The sequence below is a fragment of the Martes martes genome (genome assembly GCF_963455335.1).
Source record: "Martes martes genome assembly, chromosome: 10".
Taxonomy (NCBI): Eukaryota; Metazoa; Chordata; class Mammalia; order Carnivora; family Mustelidae; genus Martes; species Martes martes.
Window position 1 is genome coordinate 28,808,262 of NC_137898.1, and position 27,222 is coordinate 28,835,483.

General features: G+C 43.3%; 1 protein-coding gene across 5 annotated transcripts in view; it reads right to left on the minus strand.

Moving 5' to 3' along the window:
* Positions 1-27,222, minus strand: part of CD44 (CD44 molecule (IN blood group)) — an 83,205-nt gene that overhangs the window by 24,916 nt on the left and 31,067 nt on the right. For 2 of the 5 annotated variants that reach the window (XM_080814977.1, XM_080814976.1), the window contains exons 2-8: positions 24,055-24,220; positions 20,273-20,406; positions 15,231-15,299; positions 12,359-12,589; positions 4,370-4,495; positions 1,659-1,772; positions 1,072-1,188 (exon numbers count right to left, since the gene is read on the minus strand). In XM_080814977.1, coding sequence (XP_080671103.1) covers positions 1,072-1,188; positions 1,659-1,772; positions 4,370-4,495; positions 12,359-12,589; positions 15,231-15,299; positions 20,273-20,406; positions 24,055-24,220 — 957 coding nt within the window. The remainder of the gene's footprint in view (positions 1-1,071; positions 1,189-1,658; positions 1,773-4,369; positions 4,496-12,358; positions 12,590-15,230; positions 15,300-20,272; positions 20,407-24,054; positions 24,221-27,222) is intronic. The other 3 variants (XM_080814980.1, XM_080814979.1, XM_080814978.1) reach the window with 2 other exon arrangements.

Below are 27,222 nucleotides of genomic sequence, written 5' to 3' on the forward strand. Positions count from 1 at the left end.
AGAGACTTCTGCTTCTCATCTCCTCCTTCTATCAGAAGACTCTTGCGTTCAGTCCATAGTCCTCACACAAAAATAAAATCTAATGGGATAAGTGATGAGATGCAGGCCTATTTGACGTATTCAGTACAATGCCCAGCACTTAAAACCTATGTCCTAGTTGATGTCCGAAATGTTTCTTTTGTTGTCTGAAGGCCTCCCTCAAACTCTGGGGTCTCCCTTTGGTTTCTAAGTGGCTACTTCTTACAGTCTTGCTTTAAGAGTATCCAAGACTAAGGGAATGATAGTTAAACCATAGTTTTAAAGATGCTACAAGCTGTTATCCTAAATTAAGGCTCCTTTATTCCAAATATGATGGGCATATTGCCAAGAGAGAGATGAAAGAAGAAGTGTATATAGTTCTTATTTTCTTTGGTCCCGTCCTCAAGACCTGTAGTGAGACTTGAGATTGTTTGGGGAAACCTGAGATGTTGGCACTTAAGTAGGAATAACAGCATCAAAGCCTTCGCCAAGTTACTCTGGGCTTAAAAACAGAAAAAGAACAGTCACAGAAATTCAAACATAGTCTCTATGAGCTACTGACCTTCTTGCAGAGAGTACAAGGGATGCCTTCCTACAGTACAGTGAGGAACAGAATGTAAAAAAAGAAACTGGATTTGTCAGAGATCTTCACAGAAGAGAAGGATTCCGAAGATCATCGCACTTGTCAAGCTCTTTCCAGACCCCACTGCCTGGCACCAAAAGATACACTCTTCCTCACACATTTCTATAAACACAAAGAAATCGCCCAAATGGAAACTCGAAGAATCTCTAACACACAAAAAAATATATCTCAGACCTTTAAAAAAAAACATTTTAAGCTTTCCACCATTTTGGCCCTTCATGCAACCTGACCAGTTGGTGTTTTTCTCCCAATTACTAAAACTAGTCTGTAGATTTGGCAGCTTTGCATGCTCTGTGGATAAAAGAAATGACAGAAGATGTGGCTAATGTCTAAAACAAAGCATTCCCTATTCTTTGGAAGGACTTCACTAAGTCACGGACACCGGCATTGCTGACCTCCAGCCTCCTTACTTGTGCTTGCAGGATGCTGGGTCTCCTCTTCATCGTGATGCTCATGGTGAACAAGAGGAGAGTGTGGTTCTCGGGGCCAGTTCTCTCCATTGGTGCTGGTGCCACTTTGGTCCATATCTGCCGTGATGATGGTTATATACACTGTGACTTTTTATCAACCAACATTTGGTGTTGTGTTCTTCCATTGAAATGCATGCTATTTAACAGTGCCATGCCTACGTAGGACCTCCGAGCATCTACGCTCAATGCTTTTGAGTGACTCCACTCATCTCTCCCAAGAGAAAAATCAATAGGTGGGAAATTTCTTAATGATTACCTGTTGTTCTACTATGATCAATTTGTAAAGGGCAGCATCATAAACTGAGCTAATGTATTTATTTTTGTAATAAAGCAACATAAAGTATCTTGTGCCCAGACAGTGTGATTGATGAATGACTCCTAGGTTGAACTGAGTTTCCTCATGAAAGTTAAGAATTTGTGATGAGACATGAACTACTGTTCCCACCGTGTCCTGATGATTGACCTTTGCAGCGTCATAGACTTTGAGGGGGAAAAAAGTCTTTAATGAAGTATGCAAAACCCATTACCAGTCATCCTTGTAGTAGTCTGAAGTAATACTCCTGGATTCGATTCACCGGGGCTCTGCGAAGTCCAATCCTGGTTCTGTTTTGGGTGGCTAAAAAGCCGTGGTGTGGTTGGAACTGTTATAATGATGATTGAAGCAATTAGGAAAATGTTAGTTCGTGAGCCTTCACCACTTGTTCTGCACATCTCTCCCTTCTTTGGTCTACACAGTGAATCATCTATACCAGCTCATATAGATGGTTGAGTGGAAACGGAGGGAGAGCAGAGAGGACTTCAGCTTGGTTCAGCCATATTGTTAAGCACCTCAGTATCCTCTGCCTTCTGTCATAGGAGACGCTGGGGTCAGAACATGAGATTTTCTGGAGAAAGCAGCCAAAGGAGTTGCAGCAGAAGGAAGAACAGCTTTGCAAACACCAGCCCTCCACCGAGGAGAACCAAGAACATCAGAGTTTTGGCCCATCCATGCAGTCCATAACGGCCCTGCGCGCTTGAAAGCCCAAGGGATTGGTATCATTGGCAAGTGTGCTACAGCAAGATCCTCAGGCTGAAGAGGTAGATTCCTGAAAACTATACCATGATGATATGATCATTTTATTTATTTCGCTAGTTTTGGTGGGAAAAGGCATACTCTGAGCAGCCATGGATCTCCTATAGATGGTTCTAAGAAAGAACATCTACCTTTAACAGCCATATGATTTAGCTGTACATTTCTGAATGTGTAGCAAACACCTATGGTATTCTCATCAAATACAAAGCATTTCATGAGCAAGCCATTCATAGCCAATGAGAGAAAAACAAGATTCATACATTCAGTAGAAAAGCACCATAGGTCACCAACCACCATTATGAAGCTCCCCGAAAAAAAAAAAAAAAAAAAAAAAAAAGAGGCATACATCCACCAGAGGCCTGATGCCGTCACCCAAAATGATAGAGCTGGAGTAGGAGATGCACTTGAAAGAAGGATCATGACAAAATTAGGATCGGTTGCTTTAGTGAAACTATCATGTGCAAACCTATCCTAATTCTTCCTAACTTAACTTTGATACCCAACTAAATACAAAATTCTTTTCAGAACTGTAATACTATCAGCTTGATTTCACAAGTGAAATTTTCAGGTTGATCTGTTTGGGTTGCCACCCAAGAAAGCTACGTTTCTCAAGTATCAAGACCACATCTTTCCTCATGGTCCCACCTGGAAGATGGGGCCACATCCTGAACCCAGAAGACAGTGTGATAGTAAAGCTCCAGTGTTTTTGGTTATTTGGTTTTCTTTCTGAAGTTATTAAGAAGAGTTTACTTGTTTTATAGACCAGACTCTGCAGAGATGTCTGGGCTAAAGAATGCGCCATTTAAAAGCTTAGATATAAAGTGTCTAGTTCATTTTGAGTATTTATGGTATCGATGCCATATACTCAGGTGCCTCAAAGCCCAAACTATTATTTTGGACTCCTCCCTTCCTGGCTGTTGTCCATGTGGGGACAGTCCTCTCAGGTTTCAGTAGGACAGTGAGAACTTCAGTGACCTGAGAGGGTCCAGTCACACTGCAAAGGTCCACCTTCTCTAAGAACAGGTGATATGGTAGCATCAGGTTCAGAATTCTCATCTCTGCTCAGCAACATCTCACATCATTACAGATATGTCTAGGAAACCCAGTCATCTGGCTTAATGTTAGACTGACCTTTGTGTACTTTTTTAAAGGTTTTTTGGGGCGCCTGGGTGGCTCAGTGGGTTAAAGCCTCTGCATTCAGCTCAGGTCATGATCCCAGGGTCCTGGGATCGAGCCCCGAATCGGGTTCTCTGCTTAGCAGGAGCCTGCTTCCTACTCTCTCTCTCTCTCTCTGCCTGCCTCTCTGCCTACTTGTGATCTCTGTCAAATAAATAAAATCTTTTTAAAAAAATAAAGGAGGTTTTTCAAGAAAATAAAAATTAAAAAAATAAAGGGGGTTTTTCAGCTCAATTTCCATCTCTGTTCTCAAAAAGTTTTATAACTGTCACAAGTTTGGATACTATTACACAGTGTTTTCACTATTCGTTTTTAATAATAGGCACTGTTTTAGTTAAAGCTCAGCTGACGTTCGTCCTTCCCTTCAATGTCTTTCCATTATATTTGTGCCCTATTTGCTAAAACTAGATTTGTCCCCTTGGTTTCAACAAAGTTTTGGTTATGATGATTCTTGAATTCTGTACCCAACTTTTAAGCCTTTCTAGGGCCATCTAAGTCTTTAATGTAGAATCACCTGCAAGCTTTAATTAATATCCTCCCACTCACATTCTATTGCTTCAGTAAGCCAGAGCTTGAAGGCAAAAGCTCTGGCATTTTTCATCTTTGTGTTGCCAGCACCTAGCACAGTAGGTATACAATAAATATTTGTTGTAATGTTTTACTATGCCATTCTCTGTCAAAGCTCAATAATTCAAGAAGAATTTGCAGCAGCAGACCACATAAGTAACAAAACAGAAAACCTGAGGCATTAGGAGTTTTATAAAAGATATTTTCCATATCTTTCCTCCAAATATGTTTTGGCTTCTATTTTTTTAAAAAGTCATTTTTCTTCCTTCATACTTTTACCAAGGTATAACTAAAGTGTGGTCAGTCATAGGTTTATGCTAATTTTCCACATTAACTATTTCCCAAGGTAGACACTATTGGGCATCACTCAGTTTAATTAGTAAGCCTTGCATAAATGGTTCTACTGTAATTGATTATTCTTACTGGTGCTGGAGATAAAATCTTCATCATCATCAATGCCTGATCCAGAATAACTGGGGTGTTTGTCTCTTTCATCTTCATTTTCTTCAGTTGGTTCCCAGCCTGCTGAGATGATATTTGAATCCGTACCTGTTGTGGTGACTTAGGTTAGTGGCTGAACTGGATGCCAAGCAACCCATTTGACAAAGGAAGAAAATAAGGCACAGAATGTATAATGAGTTCCCAACACTTTAAGAAGAGAGTGAGACATCTGATTTGTGTAGTCCCAGATTGTTATATCCTGGTCTCTGAAGCTAAGGCATAGATCTAAAAACAATTGGCTATGACCGTTACAACGGAACAATCTCCTTAAGGAAGTCAAAAGAATAAATATGGACATAACCCCACAAAAGAAACAAAAGAAAAACAGGCCAATAAACACTGCTCCCACCCCATGCTCTCAGATTATTAACTTATTAAGCATGTGCCATTAAAGCAAAGGTGTCAAGAATAGAATGGAAAGGTTTCACATGTGCCCATTTGTTATATCAGCCACCTTCAGAAAACTTTCGGAATCTAAACACATGTCCACCATTTTAAAAATCTCATAGATGTATTCATGATTTGTTAATTCATCTGCTGACCTTCTCCAGCATCACATCACCAGAGCTCTGAACACAAGCTGAGCTACCATCCCAACAACAGTGCAGCATCCAGTCACAGCAAAGTTAGTCAATTCACAGAGAAATCGAGCCTGGCACTTCTCAGTCTACCGAAAGGGTGGACTAAAGTGGACTGGAGCCAAGATTTTGAGAAATTCTCATGTTTTCCCTTCTGGACACATCAGAGGAAAGAAGATGGTGACCCTCTGCCTCTTCTCAGTGGTTGCTGTAGATGTCTCTTTCCTGAAAAGGGGTTTCCTATCATTTGACTGAGAGTCATGCTGTCTTTTGGAGTGACCATTTGTCTTTTCTTACTACCAGTGGCTGCCCCGAGAATAGTTCCACTGATGGAGAGTTTCTATATTTTTCTAGTTCTAGCTATGTTATTTTATTTCCTCTTGGAAAGTCAGGAATTTCTAATGACTTTTGTCTCTTTGGAATATCTTTCAGAGCCAAAATTTTGTTCTGTCCTCAAGAAAGACTGGCCCCCTTTCATAGTGCTCTTAATAGCCTTCTCCAGGCCTGTATTAGTTCTATAGAATAAAAAGAAGAAATCTGCTTATTAGTGTTATCAAATCAAACATATGGGTCTCTGAGCTCATGGCCCTTTGAAAGTCATCAAAAACATGTGTGAAACCAGAATGCATTTCAGACTTAGTATCCCCGAGGTCAGTGAACTATTGAAAACTGTCAAGAGATCTTATGAAATGAGATAATAATAACTCATTACCAGCCATTATCGTTGTTGTGTGAAGATGATTCTTGGACTCTAATGGTTGAAACCACCATGAAAGCCAATCCTGGGCTTCTCGCCTCTTGGTTGCTGTTTTGGGACTTGTACCACTAGTGCTCATCAAAGCTGTTGTAACCACAATGGAATTGACGGTTGAAAGGTTAATCATCAGCCCCTAAGAAATAGCACTGTATATGCTTCTACTCTTTTATTACTCAAGAGAGTCATCTATACTTCATATAGATGGCGGGAAGAAACAGAAAAAGTACAGAAGTTCCGCTTTATTTTCGAGGCCCATACTGCAGGTCATAGAATGTCAGAAATGGAAAGACCTTAAATATCATCTTGTTCATGATTCTCATCTTAAAGAGGAAAAAACTGTGCTGGATGGAGCTTGCCTTGTCTGTAGTCAGGAAGGCCAAATGAGGGGCACCTGGGTGGCTCAGTGGGTTAAAGCCTCTGCCTTCGGCTCAGGTCATGATCTCAGTGTCCTGGGATCAAGCCCCACATCGGGCTCTTTGCTAAGCGGGGAGCTACTTCCCCCTCTCTCTCTGCCTGTCTCTCTGCCTACTTGTGATCTCTGTCAAATAAATAAATAAAATACTAAAAAAAAAAAGAAAGGCCAAATGACAGAGGGTGTGACAGTAGTCTTTGAATTTTGAAAAACTGTAATGTAGAAGTGGGATTAAATTTTTGTGTGTGCTCCCAAAGGCCAAACCAAGGCCTGTGGTGATTCATTGCAAGTGGAACAAATATTTTCCCAAATGTTGAATTTAAAGGTTATAATCTGGACTACCCAACAAAGAACATCTTCATAAAAGTTGTGTTCCTCACCATCAGAAAGATCACTTAGCCGGAAAATTATGTAGCTCAATCACTGGAAGTGCTGACTGAGCTAGACTATTGAAGATGCTCTCCAAATCTGAGAGTCTATGATTCTGAAACCAAGCTCTCCAGGGTCCTAGCCCTTCATGTTCTATCTTGGCCAACCAATATCATTCTCCAAGAATTTAGGGTATGATATTTCTGCCAGCAATCCCAGACACTTAATCCCAGCAATCCCCAACACACAAAAGAATGCCACATGAAGGGGAAGCTGGAAAAAGATGCCTTTCCACCTTTTTCCAGTTAGTGTCCAGATCCTCCAGCAATTTTGCCCATGGTCACTTTTTTATATCAACACTATATTTTGCAAAGTGGAACAGGACATTTTGAGTCCATTTTTGAAAAAGAGGTAATCAATCAGGAAAGATGGAGAGAAATGAAGTGACCCAAGGATTTCATGAATAAGATCAGAAGTAAGAGTCCTGGTTTGAAAACTTCCCCAAACCGCCATTTTTGCCACCATATTGTGCACCAGAAGAATATTAAAGAGTGGATAAAAAACCGAAAAAAGTTGAAGCAGAGAGGCTGAAACCATCGTTAAATCCCCCAAAACAAAAGTAAGGTGATTAGATTTCTTTTTTTCAGCTATCAAGAAAGCCCAGAAATGGCCCACGATACAGCATTGACAAGAAGACTTTTTCTTCCCAATGTTTGTTCTATGAAGATAAACATTGTAAACATTAAACATTTAAAAATAGCATATTCTTTATTCTGCGTCCCCCCTCCAGCATGACCTTTATCACCATGATATGAAATCACAACATAACATCAGCACTATTTTCCTTACGGGAATATTTGTTAAAATAAAATATACTTTATTCAACTAAGCTGAATATTTGTTAAAATAAAATATACTTTATTTGACTAAGCAAGTATTAAGGACCATTTTTATTATTCTCCTTCTGTAGAAAGAATGCCCAATTATTTTAAAATATGACCATATCCTCAATCAACAAAAGCTAATAAATGAAGATATGCTTGTAATCTCCCATTGTTCTGGACCTGGACTCTTTTCCCACATAAGCTCTCAGTCCAGAATACTTTGCAGGGATTTAGAGTTAATGGTCAAACATCCAGGCAGTCTATATTCTCAGGGAAAACAACAGGTCACCCCCCCACTTTAGAGCTGAGGACTGAGTGTCCAAACAAGTACACAGAACCTACACTTTCCATCCATAAGTCAGTATTTCCCTCTATTATTACTGACTGCGATAAGTAGACCAGGAGAAAGTAGGAGTATGCATTTTCTAATAGGCTTCTTTCAAGAGGATCTGTTCTGAATGAATCTCCTAGTTGAAGCTCCTGAAGGAAAACTAATTCTGATTCTATGTGCATGCTGCCAAAAGAAAAACAAATAGAACACAGAGGAGTATCTAACCATATCCCCAGATCCATAGGCCTCTCTGATAAAAAAAATGGTATCAGATACCAATTCCTTAAGGATGGAGACAGGACATCAGTCCCAAACTTGGACATAATCATGGATACTCTTCTCCTTGACGCTGAAAAACTTGACATTCAGGACAATGGATAAGCAGAAGACAGAGCAGTTTACCTGTTGTTGCTGCTGCTGTGTGATCCTGAGTCTTAGGCTGTGAGTTACCAAACCAGGACCACATCCAATGCATTTTCTCCTGAACTGCTGCTTGGCTGTTTGAGTGCACAGTTGAGGTAACTGGATCAATTATGAAAATATCATTTAGTGAGATCTTTCTACAAACCTTTTTATTCTCCGCTCTATGTATATGTGACATCTGTCTCTATTGTAGAGCAAAGATTAGAAAAAGAAAGACTGAGGCCTGGCTTTATCTTTCCAATCTCCTGAAGTGTCTTGTAATCTTAGAACAACATGAGCAATGCAAATTCTGGATGGGTGTCAATTCAGAGCTACTCAAACTTCAGACGGAACCCTCTGAACACAGGCTCAGAGCAAAATCAAGTAGGAACTTAACAACCTGTGAAGGAAATGAGATTTTATGTTTACTTGATGAGGTGACCCAGCCATGGACTGAAGGTCTTTGATGCAACATTTCATAAAGTTGCTTTCATTCATCCGTGTTTGGAGTGTCTTCAGAGGTGCTTGCTTGTGTCTTCTGGGCCTATCCCTTCACGCCAGTAGCCTATGATAACAACTGGCATTTCAAAGATCCACACACACTCATTAACTTCAAGTCAAGCTTGATGCTTGAGCAGGAACCTTGCAAAGGGTGTGTGCTAAAAATGTTGAAATCAGATAAAGCTTTGTCAAGTCTCCCTCTATCACCTTCCGTCACTTGTAATTCTTAATTTGGAATGTGTTTCCAGCAAAGAAACAAAACTGTCCAAGCTAGAGAAATTCTGGACACTATTCAAATTTGAGAAAGGATAATCAGTGATATCTTACAATTTGAAATCTCCCATTTGACTCTCAAGTAGGACTTGGGTCTAGAATGTTTCCCTGCGGAAGAATAGCAAAGATTATCAGGATCAACACCTAAACCAGCTGAGGTTTTTAAAAGCCATTTTGAGCTCTACCTCCCTTTGAAAATCTGATCTAAGTTATGACTTCTGTCCTCAAAAGAGTGATGTGACACATACACATTCTCAAAATTTTGTATATTATTTCAGGTTCTTGAATGCCTTATGGCCTATCATTGAGCCTACTGGAGGTCCATGAACACCTGGTTAAAAACTTTGACCCTATATTCACCAAATGTCAATAACCTCTGCAGTATGTTCTGTGCTAGCCAAGGACACATTGGCAAAGAATAGAGACGAGACACAGGAGCCAATTTCACCAACAATGCCCCCAGATCCACCTGAGCATCCCCCCTGAAAAATTCTCAGGCACCCATTCTGCCCTCAGAAACTTTATTACAGAGTTCCTGCCACCTTCGCCCTATATAAGGCCGAGAAGAGACCAACAGGAAGTAAACATACAAGAGCAAGACAGAAATAGGAGTTATTTCTACTTTCCCAAAAGGAGTCACATGAGATTTGGGGAAAATGGAAGGATCTACTGTCTAGCCAGCAGAGTTTCCAATTTTCCCCACCCACGTAGACGATGCCAGACCAAAAATATATATGTATATATTTCTTTGACACCCAGAAGACAAGGAAATGGAGCGTTCCAAGGTAGGAGTCTCTGCTTCCTGAATTAGTTTAGGTTTCTGGATTCCAGAGAATTCCAGATAACCAATAAAAAAGAGGCTGATGACATGCCCCCAGAAAGTCTCTTCCAAAAATAACATTTACAATAAAAAGCCTGCTGGAAGTCAAAACCTACCCAGATGGTTGTTCTTACTGGCTTTCCCTATTGCCACCCACCAAGGACCCTTACAGAAGGAATGAGCTGCCAAGCTAAAGATGCACTTCTCTGTCCTCAGCCAGACCTTCTCTTGACATCTGTCCTTCTGCATGCATTAGGGAGGATTTGCAATCACTCTTCCCCGCCAAGACCCACCTTTTAGTCCAACAGTCATGAAGCTTTGGGAATCTCCACACTGGGCTCAGAAACTGGGGTCTATTCAGGAATTTACCAGTGGTAATCTTTTCTAGTATGCCATGGGTTGCTTTCAAGTTTCCACCCGATTTTTTTTTTCTTGGACACTCTTCTTTGCAAGAATGGATTTATTTGGAGCTGCCACTGGCCATTTGGATGTTTTAGCACTTCGGTGACTCTCAGGTTGGCCCTGGACTCACTCTTTTGGACCAGTGAGTCTCTCTGTTCCCAAACTACTAAGAGAAACTTAGCTAAGTGCTTTGAAAAGAGGAAAGCAAGATTCTTTTCTCAACCCAAATCCCGAACTACGCTTTCGTGAAATCTCAAAGCACTCCTTCTCCTTGGTTTCTGAACAGTGGATGGGCTCCACGAACGTCAGTCCAACTCTGAGCCCCCAGTAACTAGAGCAAAGACACAGAGAAGACCTCAAATATTGGTTAACATTTGGCAAATATTGGTTACTAGCTTACTGATCCTTATTTCCCTTCTGTATTACTTTCTAATGGTACTTACCACTGGATCCCCCAGCATTAGAATAGACTTGGTACATAGTAGGTCCTCAAAATAAGTATGCTGACTACCTAACTTGGGCAGGAAATGTACAATCCCTAAAAGATGTGCAGACTATTCGTTAAATGTCCTTGTTGCCTTTCTAAAGTACATGTGTAATACTCACTGTTTGATATAGACTAATAATGACTGCAATGTGAATTTCACCTAGTTCCTCAAAGGTATATTTTGCCACGATTTTCTTCTTTGGTGGGAACTAGTACTTTGGAGTAGACTCGATCTGCCTCTCGCTGAGACCACTAATTGTTACGTTTGCCAACATCTGACAAAATTGCATGCTCTGATGATAGGAGCCTTCTGCATGGTTACTTTAACAGGGTGGGGGAACTCAGGGGCAGCCAGCCCCCAGCAGCAGGGCATACTGGGTTTGTAGAAGCTCCTCTCCAGAAAGGTTGTCCGTGGGACCATAGTCAAAAGGTGACCCAATCTCCAAAGAGCCAGTAGTCTGGGAAGGCATCAGCCATTTGAGAACATCTGCTTCCTGAAAATGCTTCAAAGGATCTGCAGAGAATGACCAGGCTTCGAGCCCATTGGTACTGCTCCCCCACCCTTAGCAAGCTGCTCATAGAAATTTAAAACACTGTTGAGCAAGTACCCTTTGGCTAAATCATAGTGCTCTGAAGGTTGCCCTGAGTTCTGGGTGACAAGGCACAGAAAAAGGCCCTATGCGGCGCATTCCCAAACCAGTGAATGTCGGCCACACTCTTGGGAGAGCAGAGTCCTGCCCCACAAGAGCAAGAGCCTGGACAAAAGAAAATCCACACCATAAGAGGAAAGCTGCCCAACACGCGGATGCCCTACTTCAGTTCGAATAATCCTCCACAGAAGGAATGCAGCCAATCTGGAAACCCGTTTTAAAACAAACCACAGGGAAAAAGCAAAGTGGAAAGCAAAGAAGGAGGCCAGAGGGAGATGTGAATACTTTCCAAGGACAGTGGAGCACAAAGGGCAAAACCCCAAAGAAATCGAATGCAATGTTGCCATATTTCTGCTCTCGCAGTCCCCAGGTAATGAATTATCCACGTTACCCAGCAAATGTTAACAGCTTTCCCCTAGAGGCTGCAAGGAGACAACTTTTAAGTGGGTTGAGTTTGATCAGGTAACTCCTTTAGATATGCTTCCTTAGACTGAAACCAAAGGAATTGTTTAGTAAATCATGGATGAATAGGACAAAATATCGTACCATCGATAATACTGCATAAATCAAGTTAAAACATAAAAACGTAGAGTTAAGATGAAAAAAGCAGATGGGATGGTATGCATCTGTTAGGATCCCAACTTTATGAGAACAATCTTATCCAAAGGTGGGGAAGAACAAGAAGGAAACACGTGAAAGTAAAAACAGCTTCTATAGCATGCTTGAATTGTCACCACATCCCTGGGACAAAAGAACGAGAAAGTCTTCCAAAAAATCTTCCAGTATGGTGCTTCTTATCCCGAGGTAAGCAAAACAGAGGAGTAGATGGAAACAAAACAAAACAAAACAAAACAACACTGTAGACAGTAGCAGGCAATGACTATGGGGCACTGGTTACCATAATACCCCCCTACCCCAAATGGTGTCCCCAATTCTACAGACAGGAGACAATCAACACACAAGGGAATGCTGATCACCCAGGAAGCTCAGAGACGGTTTTGTAAACAAATCACCACGGGAAAGCACAGTGATTCATTCTCCTTACTGGTAATGGGGGTATTCTCTGGGTTGTCAGACACCCCGGTACTGTCTTGGTCCTGGGTCGGGTACACAGTTGGAAGGAGGGTGTGGAAGATGTAGCCTCCCGAAGTGCTCCTCTCGCTGGAGGAGCCACTGCTCACATCATCATCAGCGGGGGTGCTGGGGTTGATGTCTTCAGGGTTCGTTCTGTATTCCCCCGTCTGGCTGTAGCGGGTGCCATCGCGATTGACAATGGCTGGGGGAAAGAGAATGCACTTTCAGAACTTGTCAGCTGACGTTTGTTGAGTATAGGAAAGGCTGTGGGTTGTCACATAAGACAGTGATTTCAAAGCTATTTTTCTTCATTATCAAGCAAAACAACACCTAACTACCTATCTAGTGGGGGGGGGGCAGGGAGCAGGGGATGCTCTAAGAAAGTCTACCCTCCCCTGCCCACCTGCACCTGCTGGAAATGGGGAGGGGGAATGAGGGTGTGTTTGGAAGTCCCTATGTTTGAATCCCAGCTGTGTGCGCCCTTAGACAAAGCTGGTACTGAGCTTCGGTTTTGTCATTGGTAAAATGAGGATGCTACTCCCTTTTGCTCTGAGCCCTATATGATACGTGGTATGTGAAGTGCTTAGCACAGGATCCAATATTGAGTTGGTCTCAATAAACGATAGTTCTCCCACTGGTTCCTTTTCTCCCTTCCAAGTACATATAAAATCTATTGCTGTTAATTCCATCTATTTCCAGAAAGGATTGGAAGTAGGACATGAAGAGGTTAGCAGTCTCAACAAGGAATATATATTTGCACCTCCGTGAAGAAAGAGGCTTTTCTTCTAAGGAGCAAATTTTGTCAGTCTATGTGAACCCCTACTCTGGCTAAGAAATCAGCATGCCTAAATGATGACTGAGCCTCCGCCCATTCTCGGTGAGATTCAGTCTTGAAATTAAGAGGCACGGAGGTATATAAAGATCAGAATCTTTGATTTAAACAAGGAAATGTCTAGAATAGACAGGTGAAGAAAAAGCAAAGCGAATTCATTCTTTGCTCCTCCCTGAGAGGATTTGCTGCCTTCAAGTCTGGGCCACTCACTGTACAAGTGTGCATTTAGCTAAAATTATCCTCTGCTATATTGCACTGGACTAAATGTTCCTTTTGTCTACCTATCTGGCTTGCCTAAGTGGAACTATTAGTAAAACATACATTAGAAAATATTGCAAGGGTGCCTACGTGGCTCGGTCAGTTTTGGCTCAGATCATGATCTCAGGGTCATGAGATCGAGCCCCACATGGGCTCTGTGCTCAGTGGCGGGGGTTAGGGGGGTCTGCTTGAGACTCTTTCCCTCTGACCCTCTCCTCACTTACTCTCTTTCTCTCTCAAAAAAAAAAAATAAATAAATCTTTTAAAAAATATTGCAAAGTCTCAAACACCCTGATAATCTCTCCAGATGTAGATCTGATTAAAAAATATATGACCAAATTTGTACAGATCTGGACTTTGAAAGGTATTGGTGGGGACCAAGGAAATGGAAAGTTTATTGAACATGACTATGGTCCTGACATGCATTGGACATACTACTTTTCTTCATTTTCATTTCAAATCTCACAGGTTTTCCATTATCCAGATGAGAAAACTGAGGCTCAGAGAGACAAAGTCATTCCTTTGAGATCAGCCAGGTGGCAAGGGACTAGGATTCAAACCAAGCCTGACTGAGACAGCACATCTGAACTTGTGAGCCTCCCTTTCCATGAGGCACGGGTCGGGGACAATTTTTGGCCTAACAGTATGGGGCTGGATTTGCGTGGCTAGGATGATTCTCATCCTTCTGTTGCCTGCCACCTCTGTTCCCCTGCACAGTAAGGGGTCTGTCTCTTAGGAGGCAGAAGTCAGACCTCCTCAACACTATGATACTTCTCAAAAAAAGTGAGGTTCAGAGGCCATAAGATCAGGGTTAATAAGTTGACCTCTTTGAAAATTTTGGTTGAGATTTTTGTTCTCATATAGTACCAGACGCCTACATCTTGGGATCATCAAGATGATTTTAGGTGGATGTGGTATAAATAATGTTGAAATTAGAATTAGAATTAGAATTAGAATTAAATTAGAATTCTCTTCCAATACACAAATAATCAAACAGAAAATTTAGGGGGCTGGAATGCATCTCCTCCTAGCCCTTATTAATCCCTCTCCATGAGAGAGAACATGGCTCAGACTCAGAACCTTCAAGCAGCTAGAATTTAAGAAGACTATTTAATTTGTCCTACATGTAAGTGTATTTTTAAGGATACCCTCTGCTTATGACTGGGGGTTTTGTTTTCCATTTGTAGAGGATTGATTGGTTTATTTTATTTTGTTTTATTTTTTGAAGATTTATTTATTTGAGAGAGAGAGAGAGCATGAGCAATAGGGGCAGAGAAGGAGAGAGAATCCCAAGCAGATGCCCCGCTGATCATGGAGCCTGACATAGGGCTCGATCCCACAACCCTGAGATCATGACCTGAGCTGAAATCAAGAGTCAGACACTCAACCAACTGTGCCACCCAGGCACCGCTGCAGGCTTTTTTTTTTTTTTTTAACAAACTTATTTAAAGCGGAAAAGAATAGGCCAATTAAGTGAAAAAATCAATTAAATGATTGTGCTGTGTACACAGAGGTGCCCAAAAAGGTGAAAGCGGTTTTCAAATGACTGCAGTTTGAGGAACAATGTGTTGGGGTCAACGGAATCGCAGTTTCAAGTCACTGCAGGGAAAGGGGAAGGGACAGTGAATCACACCCAGTGTCCCTCGCCTTGGGGAAATGACTGCTCTTCTACTCAAATATGAAACACAGAAAGTACACCTGATCCCCTTCCCAAGAATGGGAACACCCCACTGAAGTCAGAAGAGATACGTACTTATGGTAATTGGTCCTTCAAAGGCGTTGGGTAGGTGTGTGACTGATGTACAATCTTCTTCGGGTGGAGCTGTGGAGCAGCAAAGAGAAAAACCATGAGAACTTTAAAAACATAGGAGAAAAACTGACATCCACTTCTATTAGTCAGGATGGGGTTTTATTAAAGCTCTATTTGGTAACTAGACCTTGTATTGAGATCTAAACACTCAGAGAGCTTTCAACTGGCTTTGTTGTTGCAGGGAGAATGGATCCATTTGTGGATGATAACTTTTATACCGTGTGTGTGCGTGTATGTGCATGCACTCCTGTGTCTGTGCACAAGATGGCAACTTATTTCTTAGACTGATTTCTCTCATTGTTGCTTCTTGTCAAAGAGGAAGGGAGAAAGGGATGGGTGGATAAATGGATGAATGAATGAATGGATGGACAGATGGATGGAGGCAGGTCGGCAGACTGCTATCACAAAGGAAGGCTGTTACCACAAGCATTTTAGGTTTTCTGACATAAATCGCGAGGTCCTCATAACATTGGACAGAAACATCAGTTCAACAAAACAGGGCTTTGTTGCTTCCCAGGTCCCAGAAGCATCTTTCCTACAGGTAAAAGGCATGTCCCTTGACCTGCCTATTTCTTTGACTCATTGTGAAAACAACCGGCAGCTTTATTTATTCACCTGGAGAAAACCAGGTCTTAAGAAAAGCCATTCTTGCAAAGGCTAAGTAAAAGACATCCCCGAAGAGAGTCTCAGAGAAAGTCACCTCCTCAGTAAGTCCTCTCCTCACCAACCAATCTCAACCAGCCCCTTACCAATCCCCCACACATATCACCATCACATCTTTGCTTACAGTTCTCCTTCTGACTTACTGCTGCCTCACATTATCTTGTTCATTTTACATGATGGCTGCTCATGGCACATCTCTCAACCCCTAACTCCCGCTACCCAACCCCCTCACCTCCAAAGAGCTATAGAAGTTGAGTAGTGATGAATAATGACCTTATTTATCTTGGCCAGAACATTTATGTATGATGGGGTCAGAAAGACACTCGACAAATACTTGTTGAATGAATGAAAGAGGAAGTACCAATATAATTCCCACAGGCCCATGCTTCCAGAAAACATACTGAAGATGTTAACCACCCCCCCAAAATGGTCTACAGTGATGAACAGGTCAAGAAATGTTTAGATGAATCATGAATGGAAATGCCATAAGAAATTCTGTTTTAAAAAGTTTAAGATATATCAGTTCATTTATTCATTTTAAGCATTACTCATGAGACAGATTAAAAAAAAAAAAGGAGCAAAAAAGATGAACATGTTCCTGTTTCTACTTTTAAGGAATTCACAAGGTCATGGACGACAATAACAATTAATATTTCTTTAGATTTTTACAGTTTTCAAAAAGTGTTCCCAATAATTTCCTCATTTGAAAAGCAGGGCAGATAGCCTCCCTGGGAGATCGTAAAGAGTATCTACACTGTCTGCTCTGGTAACACCACCAGAAACCCGCCTGACCCATGAGAAGCTTCTGATACTTTATGTTGCACAGGCCCCGAAACAGGCCTTGGATTATGACTTCTTCATGGCAGGGGTGGAACCACTTTCCCCGAATTCAGGCAACAGTAGTGCCCTGGGAAGAAATTTCTAAGGGTTAGGTTGTAATCGAACGGGATACAACGTAAAAAACACTAAGACAGTTTTGGAAATCATTAGAGCATTTGTTCAAATGGACCTTCTTCATGCTCCAGTTCCCCTTAACTTTTAAAAAGAACACCAAACCTGGCAAGCACAATATGATGAATGGTGACCCAATTGTGCAATTAATACATTCACGCTCCCATGTCAGACAGCAGGGCCTCACTGACAATCTTTTATTTTAATGATTTAATGTTTAATGAACACAGCACTGCTGGGAGCATAGGGCCTGGTGAGCTTTTCCTGAACTTAAGGAATTGTTAGAAAGACTCTGCGGGGGGCTTCCTGGTGGGCTGCACCTCTAAACTGTGCCTCCATTGCCCCAAAATAGCCGGGAGCAATGTTAATTACTCAGTCTAGCCAGTGACTCAGTGCCAGATAGAAAGACATCTTCCTCAACGCCTGATATATTCTAGGTATCCAATAAATATTTGTCGAGTAAATGAGCAAATGAGTAGACAAATGAATGTAACATCTTCTCCTAAACTTCACCTTTAAAAAAGAATGAGGCATTTTACTGGAGGCAAACTCCAAAAATGAACTAATTCAAGCCAGTTCTCTGGGCACTTAACACAGAAGTCACCAGGCTCGTGTTGGGCCTGAGACATGAGGGAATCAAAATAAAAATCATGGGGCCTTTCCAGGGTCTGCCTTATTTTCCTCTATAAACCACAGGCCACGTTTTACAAAAATACTGCTGAAACTGCAAGCATATGGAACCTATCTGCTAAGATTGTGCTGGCTTTGGTCCCTGTAGACCAAAAGGGTTTGGAGGGGGTCACATCATTGGGTCTTGACCACCTGCCTGCAACTCTCAGTTGGACCTTTCCAATGGGATGCTCTGCCTGGAACAGAAGGTTATCCAGATCCATAGTTTGCTTAGCACCTCTCTCATCACCAAGACATTCAGAATTTATTTATCCTTAGATAAACACTCTCCTCCAGCTTCTTTATTCTTTTGTTTCATCATTTCAATGAGATTACTTCCCAAGACAAGAAATATGACTGCTGGTTCTCTCTCACCCTACTTGCCCAGCAGAGTCCTGACTGCATATAGTTGATCCAAAAATACTCTTTTTAAGACTTAAAGAAAAACTTATAAAATCAGTCTATCTCCATTAAGTAAACTTGGATAAAAGAAAAGGAAAAAATCTCCTTAAACTACTTTAAGACAGCCATTTGGGTATGAACACACCCCCCAGAAATTCTCCAGCTTTTCAGCTGCTTTAACACCTCCCCGCAAAGAAGAGGAAAGTTAATCAGGAGGGTTCACTTCCTTCTCTGAGGCCAGACCCAACCCTGCAGGGAAAACTAAGGGGCAGGGAGACAAGTCTCAGTAGTAACTTGTCCACATGGTTGCCATTCCCGGTAAAACGGTGGGAGCTTCTATTTTTTGGAGTTAAAGTTCTTTCCAGGAAGTGATACTAACTTTTAAAACAGGGGAGACAATGTGGATTCACAACAACATAATTTATTGTATCCATGCCCTCAACAAGATTCAGTGGGGGAAAAAAGGGGTAGTACCCAAACACTCTGAGTGTGCGTCCCACACTAGCCCAGTCTCATGTGACCAGCCCCTTCCTCTAAAACACAAAGTCTGCCCAAATTCCCCCTCTGACCTCTGGCACTAAGATAAGCTATTGAGACCACATGCTGCTCTGTGTCTACTTCTCCTTTATTTGCACGTGGTTTTCCTCAATATCATGTCCTTAGAACATTCTGGGTATATGGGTATGGGAACTGGGTGGGGGCCATGCACCATTTTGCCTCATGGGGACTCTCCTCTTTTTGGCCAAACTCCATTTGCATTCCTTGCCCATATACCAGGGAATAAGAAATAATCTACAGTTTTCTTCTCTTTGTTGTGAGCGTCCCCCCCAGAGGTTTAGGGACTTGCCTATATTAGACATAATGTATTGGCTTCAAAACACACCATTTCAACTATCAACCCTGAAACTTTCTCTTTCTCCTCCTAATCTCTAGATTTCTCTTCTGAAATCCCACTTCCATCCCTACTTCTCATGCCACAGTGGGTGGCCGGCATAGCCGAAAGCTACTGACGTAATCTCTCAATTACTTTAATGCCTGCACTTGCACTGAAAACCCTGTGCAGATTTCATACTCTCCCACATGTGATATCTGTGTTTTTCTCATGCAAACAATGCCTTAAGTCATCACTGAATAACATCTGTGTTTGTCTCATACGACATTCTTTAACCACTTTTCAGCTAATTTAACACCCTCCTTCCCATCTCTAAGGAAAACAGATATGCCAGGAAGACGTGTCGAATTTACCTCGTGGTTCCATCTTCCCTTCACACAACCTCAGACCTTCCTGAGGAACAGAAGCCCCAGTTTGAGAAGGAAGTAGTCAAACAACATTTGATTGTTGGCATTCAAAAGCTTGACATTTGTGTGTTTGACCCTTCTCAAAAGACCCTGAAGACACACAGCGTGGAGAATTCTTGAATTCTGCTGGAGCCTGAATTCGACTAATAAACATGAGTTTCTAGGGCAGTGGTTGGAAGCAAGTCCCTCTGACAGGCAGAGGGGCCTGGCCTACAGCCAAGCATACACATCTTAACTTGGTTTTCTTGTTCTCTAGTTGTCAAGGCTCTCAATTGTTGGGAAAGGAAACTCAAGAAGGTCAAAGGCCTACCGTATATCCTCCCAGCTTTCTCTCCAGGCCCAACACAGAATAAATACTTCTAAGCCAAGCCATTTGGCTTGTACCCCTGTTCATGTCACTTCCTGATTCAAAACCCTGCAGTGACTTCCCATCCCACTGAGAATAAAAGCCACACTCTCTACCATGGCCTACAAGGCCCTATGGGACCCGGGCCCTGCTTACATCTCTGACTTCATTCCTCGGCATTCCCCCTTCTGATCACTGGGCTTTATCCACCCTGGCCTCCTTGGTGTCCTCAGAATAAGTCACAGTGCTCCTCCATGCCTGGCTTGGCACTGCTGTCCTCTCTGCCCATGGCTGTTCTCCCTGACACCGGTTGGGGCTCGCTCTCAAATGGACCTCCTCACAGGCACCCTCACCGGCCACGTTCTCAGAGAAAAGCTTCCCTAGCACTCAGAAGCCTCTTCTTCGGCTTTCTTTTCTATAGCACTCATCACTTTTTGACTTCGTATGAGGTATTGACTCTTTCTCTGTTTCTTGTCGGCCTCCCTGCCTAGCAAGTAAGCACTCTGGAGAGAGGAAGCCTGTCTCTGCTGTAGCTGTGGAGATATTCAGTGAGCATCTGTTATGTGAATGGAAGCTGCATGACTCCCTACTTAAGCCAAGACTGATGCGTGTCCAAGGCCACCCCAGACGCAAAGACCATCCCCCTGGAACCAACCTGAGGCATTGAAGCAGTACGTGTCATACTGGGAGGTGTTGGATGTGAGGATGTACACCCCTGTGTTGTTGGCCGCACAGATGGAGTTGGGGTGGATACGGGGGATCACCACGTGCCCTTCTATGAACCCGTACCTGCAAAATGAAAGCGAGAGGTTATGCCCCTGCGAGGCTGCGATGGGGACTGTGTGATGTGCCATCAGATGACATCTCACACAGCACCCGGGGTCATTCGGTTCACCTCTGGGGATCATATAGGTTTCAACAACTGGTTACGTGAAATCCAGAAACAACAGCCGAGAGAGAGAAGGAAAGGGATCAACACTGAGGGAGGCAAGGTGATTTTATTTAGAGCTCTGTAAAGAGCTTTAAAAGAAAAAAAAAAAAAAAGATTCATGGAAGGAAAAACTGGCTTTTTAAAAATAAAGAAGTTTTATTCAAATAATCTCTACACCCAGCCTGGAGCTCAAACTCACAACCCCAAGATCAAGAGTCACATACTCTACTGACCAAGGCTGCCAGGCACTCCAGGAGAAGAAAACTGGTTTCAAATAAATTATGTGGGCAGCAGTGTCAAGTCAGTTTGAACATGTGGAGGGAAGCCTGAGCCACTGAGGTGAGATCCACTTTGGCTCTCTATCGCCTTCATATTTTCCAGAAAATACATCGGACGACCAGTTCCCATAAGCTAGGGCCAGGTGGCTCTTCCTTTCAGTCCACACAGGTCAGACCTGCCTATTTTGTATCCTCTACTCTTCCTTTTTTGCGTCACCTTTCCCTGTGATTCCCTCCCTCTTGACTCCATTACTATAAACACGAAGCCTTGTTTATATGCTAGAAACACAGTATATTTTCTTCATGAGCATCCCAGGCATAACTTCATTGCCAGTGGAAGTAAATTGACTGTCATTAAAATGGGAGTAATAGTGATTAAGTAAGTAGATAACGGTACCTCATTTAGCTCAGGAATTTTCCAGAGGCAGCTCAGAGAAGTGCGTAAGCCCCCTCTGCCCCCACCAAGATGTTTCTGGGAGCATGATGGAGCCTGAGGCCCTGTGGGATACAACAGAGAGCACCCAGCCTCTTCAGTCCGCATCTCGGAAGTTAGTACTCACTCACTGCACAATCTCTCCCGCATATAAAATGCCTCCAAAAATAAGATATGGGCGGTGAAGGGGTTGGTGGCAGGGGTATGGTAGAGAGGACCAAGCTAAATCCAGCAAGTTTCTGAAAATGCAATGCTGGCTAAAATGCATGGCGGAGAGCCTTTTTAATCTTTGCTACCAGAGGTAACAGTTCACAGTTCATCATCCTGCAAGACCCACGGAAATGGCTGGGAGTTTGAAATTTCTAAGCACACGGAACTCATCAGGTCCATGTCGCAACTGTAGCTTGCATGACTAATTCCTCCTCTGAAAGGACAGACTGGTTTCTCCAAAGACTCCTTAGTTTGGTGGGGAGAGAGAGAGAGCAATTAAATGTTAATAAGTTTCCATCTATCTGGGAAATGCTTCTAATCAGGGTGGGGCAGACAGAAGAGAGTGGCTGCTAGGGTTTTATCTGAGCCTACAAGCCTCAGCCACCTGTCTTATGGCAGAGATCTGATTCACAGCCGCCTGAGCGAAATTATGGAAATGCGTTTTGTAACACTTAATACCCGCTATGGGTGGAAGGATAGATTTCTTTGGCACCGTTTTTCTTTTTCTTTCTTTCTTTCTTCTCTTTTTTTTTAATGGCAACACTCTTTGGTGAGCCTACTCCCCACCACGCCCGCATCACACTGGGAGATCTGTGTCACACTGACATTCTAGAATCTACATTCGCTTTTTAAGTTATGCCTGAGTTGTTACCACCACGAGCCAACTGCCCCTTGTAGGTGTCCCACCGTACATGAGTTGGGATATTAAAATTTATATATGTGTATATACTGCCCCAGCTAGTTGCTGTTCACAGGGAGGAAAGAAATGCTCAGCAGATCCATGCATCATGCTTCTGTCTCCCCCTTGCCCTCAGTCCCTCGGGAGGGTCATGAAATTCTTGTCCTAGGCTCAGATGAAGCGGGATTAGCCTCTGGACCCCTCCTGGTGCAAGCGACATGGCCCTGGGCGAGCTCTGGCACGTCTGCAAGCTTCAGTTGCTTCATCCATAAAGTGCAGAAATCAGATCAACGCCAGGTGCAGTCCAAGGATAGAGGGGACGTGGGCAAGTGGACAGCAGGGCGCGTCCCACCTCTAAGTGCACGGAGCTTAGCCCGTGGGAGTCTGAAGAACTCCCCTTGCTTTCAACAGATGGGAACATTTCTGTGTTTCCTAAGTATGTTTTGTCTGTATTTCACAACCCAGATTCAGTCTAGTAAGTCTACTTTCTTAGGCTATTGGCCGAGTCAGGGCCATATTTAAACAATTAGCCTTGGGAAGGGGATGCATGGATCTGCTCCCTGGCCCGCCTTGGGAGCAGCGGACAGAGCTTCTCCTTCTGCTGCTCTCGGGTTCTCCCAGACCTAGCTCTGAACGCATGCGGATGTGCGTGCATGTCGGCCCTTTTTTTCAGAGCAGTACCGCTGAGTAGAACGTTCTGCAGGAATGGAAATGTTCTGTCTAGAATCTATGCCCTCCAATCTGGCAGCTGCTCATCATCTCGCGGAGCAACCAAATGTCAACAGTGTCACCGAAGAACCAAAGCTGAATTTCCTTTGTCATTTAGTGCAAATTGCCACATGGGGCTAGTGGCTACCTTCTCAGTGCTGTGTGGGAGTAAAGATTTTTCTTTCCGTTTTCAGGCAGAGAGACCCCGCTGCCACTCCTGATGTGTTTGTGTCCTCTGCAAGCAAGGGCCAGGGTAGGCATGTTGACATTACATTTCATGGTCTGAATAAAGCCTTCCCCCTGACTTGGCTTTGAAAGAGCAGTCTGTGTTTGCATGTGTGCCTGTGTGTTTAAGAGGAAGGGGAACCACTTTATCTAATGACATTGCATTGCAAAAACAGGGGGGAGCTGCCGGCAGGCTGGAAACTTCAGGACAGTTGCTCGGATTACCCAGAGCTCTTCTAGTGAAAACAAACCAACCAAACCACTTTGCCGTGGCTGTCACCACTACTAGCTCTTGGTGTCTCCCGCTCACCACAGGGTCAGCGGAAATTCAAACACACGAAATATACGGGGCCACTGCCTGCTGTGAGCGCCCTGAGCAGCATGGCATGAGCTGGGGTCCAGGGAGCTCTGTGATGTCCCATGCAAGGTCTCTCAGGAGGTCTCCTGGGTCCCTCTGACCACTTCCCTCTCACTTAGAATAACACATCCTAATAATTTTCATGTCCTTTTATTTCTGGTCAAGCCAGAGCAACACAGAAGAGAAACAAACACACGAGAGACAGACAGAGAGAGGGAGTTGTTCGAAAACGCTGCTTTGAGCCAAGTCTGCTCAGCCAAGACTCCACCAGGCACATATTTATTTTAAACACTGTTATTTGGTTTATGTTTTCTTGTGGTTCCGACAATGATATTGCACGCTGCTTCAAAGCTGGGAGAGCGCTGTGGAAGCACTTTAGGCAAGAGGATTCCAGCTGCTGACCCTTAATGGCCTCCTCTGGGCAACCCCACTATGATTCACAAAGGTGTCTTTAGCCGGCTTTAAATTCCTGTTGTCCTACAGGTTCAGGGTTGACTTGGCCAAATTGATAGGTGGGGCCCACCCTTCAGGCAACCATCCATCAGCTGTCAGGGAGGAGCTTCCGGGGCCTAGGCCCCGCCCCCAACGCCCCACCCCCGGCTTTCCTCCTCCTACCTGCAGGTCTCAAACCCGACGCTCAGGGCTTTCTCCATCTGGTCCATGGTGGGCAGGCTGCTGTTGAAAGCCTTGCAGAGGTCAGCAGCCTCCGTCCTGGAGATGCTGTAGCGACCATTCTTCTCCACGTGGAACACACCTGCATATCGGCAGGTTATATTCAAATCTGTGGGATGAAACAGAAATGGTAGATGCTTTTGCATAACTTATTTGGGAAGGGTAAGAAGTCTGTCTGAGGGTAAATTCATTAAAAACAAAAACAGCCCCTGGGGCTAATAATACATTACACGTTAATTTTTAAAAAGGTATGAATGAATAAATAAATAAATAAATCTTAAAAAAGAAAGAAAGAAAAGAAAAGAACAAAACAGAACATCTCCACTGGCCAGAGCCTTCAACATTCACTCCAGCATTCCAAAGCACCACACACTAAGCTCAACTCTGAGCTAAGACACAGTAAAGGAGCATCACTCTGGCATTGTCTCCATTGAGTGCTCTACAAACAAAAATTTTTTTTTAAGATTTTGTTTATTTCAACAGAGAGAGAGAGAGCACAAGCAGGGGGAGTGGCAGACAGAGGGAGAGGGAGAAGCAGACTTCCTACAGAGCAGAGAGCCCCATGTGGGGCTCGATCCTAGGACCTGGGATCATGACCTGAGTTGAAGGCAGACATTTAACTGACTGAGCCACCCAGGCATCCCTACAAACAAGTTTTTTAAAAGCATATGACTTTTTTTCTGATTCTTAAAGTAATACAACTTGTAGAAAACTGACAAAATTCAGGGAAATAATGAAGGAAAAGCAAGGTTATCACTACTGCCAACACTTGAAATGTTTTATCTTCTTTCAGTTTTCTGAATGTGTGTGTGTGTATGTACTTCTGTACTTACATAGTTAAAACAGTACTAAATGTACCATTTTAGATTTGGGCATCCTTTTTTCTACTTTATCTTATACCATGAGCATTTTCCCACAATCATGTGGTATCCCTCCCTTACTTGTAACCTCTAATGCTTCTGGTTGCACCCAGAATAAATGTCCTCTTCATGGCTGACAAGACCTACAGGAGCTGGCTCCTATCTCCCTCTTGAACTTCTAGCAGCTCACTCTGCTCCGGGGATAAACTTGCCTTCAGTTCCTTTGGACATTCTGAGCTCTTTGCCACCTTAGAACACATTATCTACCATGCCCTCTGTCTAGAATGTTCTGTTCTCAGATCATCACGTTTTGTGTTTTAGCTCCATGCCACTCCCTCTTAGAGGCCTTCCCTGAACACTCTTACCCAACCTATGCATCTCCCTCACTCACTCTGCTTTGGTGTCCTCACAACAACTTGTTTATTTATTTGTGCATTCAATTATTACCCATCTGCCCTTCCTGTCACAGAAGCTCCAAGAAAAGCAAGGACCCTTTACCTGTTTATTGTGTTTCTCTAATTCTTACAACAGTGTGACGGACAGTAGATGTTCAATAAATGTTTACTGAATGAATAAATGGCTCCTTAAAATTTCCTACAAAACACACCTTCCACATATTGACAGATAGAGCCAAGATCAGTGGTTGGCTCCCAAGAATTAATGGCATTCAAAACGAAGCCTAATGGCTATCAACTGGCTAAAGCATGATTTAATCCAAGGGCTCCTGTGAATTTTGCAGACATGAATCTAAAATCTCAATAAGGAGCTGAAGAATTATCTGCTTCTACCTGATTCTGTGAAACCATCTCACAATTCTTCTAAACCATTAATAGAAAACTCCTTCTTTTTCTGGGGCTGTGTTATCATCCCTAGTTGGCACTCCAGTGAAACCCAACATGGAAAGGTGATGTCACTGAAACCGTCCTGGAGGAGTGTGATTTCTCCTGACCATGTCCTTGAGCCTCAAGTGCAGTCCTTGGCAGAAGCTCACTGACATTTCTACTGGGCCTGCCATATGGAGGCCCATGAGCCAGGCCGGGCACCATGTTGGTAGTTAGAAGCCAGCTCTGGATTCAGACAGAACTGGCTTTAACTGACTCTATCCCTCACTGGGGCAGGTCCAGAGAAAGTCAGAAGATCCTGCTTATGAATCAGTGAGAAAACTGAAGCTCAGAAAAATGAGTTGCCCCAGGAAGTGAGCACTTCTATCTAGAACCTGTAGTTGATTTCCTGAATCTCAGCTGCTTTGTTCTTCAGTTCTGAGCTGGTAGCCAGCGGAGGGGAGGCCTGTTACTGCAATGTCCTTGGGTCCCCAGCACCTTTGGGGTTCTGTGGTACCCCATCTTCCACGAATGCCAAGCAGTGAATGTATACATGTGTGTATGTGTTATTTATAGGCAAAGAAACTGAAGCTCAGAAAAATTAAACAATTTCCCCAAGTCAGCCAATGGCAGAGCTGGAATCCCATCTCAGGTCTGCATAGCACTGAAACCCACCCTCCAAACCACTTTGCTATGGACCTGGGATCCTTCCAGATCATTAGAGCGAGTGTCGGCTCTAAAGGGGAGAAGTGCTCTGAAACAAGGGCCATAGAAGGACAAACACACGGCTGGTGTTGCTGAGCTGAATCAACAACAACCGCTTTCTCCTTGTCGAGCAGGAAGCAGGTTCTAACCACCAGGAAGCGGTGTCTGATGATTTACAAAATAAGATGATGAGAGAACCGGGAAACTTCTGTATGATCTTCCTCAACTCGGAAAATACTAAAAGGAGCAAGAAAGGGAGCTTTGAGAAGACAGAAGCTTCCAACAGTTGCTTCTCTTTTTGTGTCATTAGCACGTAGGTGCACTATAAAAGCATCAGTACTGAGTGGCCTGGAGAGCGTGTGTTTCTGCGTGATTCATTCCTTTTGGGGGTGTCCTTCTTCAGCAGCTCACACAATGCCTGGCTGATGAGGGAGGAGGAAAGCAAGGAGGGAACTGCACAAGGCTGTTTTGAAATATTGTTTGTTCTCACTGACATTTTCAGTTTTGGCCTTTGTCAGCCAGTCTTCACGCGGTGGGAAAACTGTCAGGCCGGGTGACGGACTTCCGGCAGCTTTCCTCGTCCAGCATACAAAAGGAAAACACAGCCTCGCAGTCAGCTCCTCGGAGGGGAGGCTGCTCAGGGGAGGCCGCGGGAGCGGGGTGATCGGCCTGTCACTGTGTGGCCAGGTGGCCGCTGTCACTCCCTGGTTATAAATAAAGTCTGA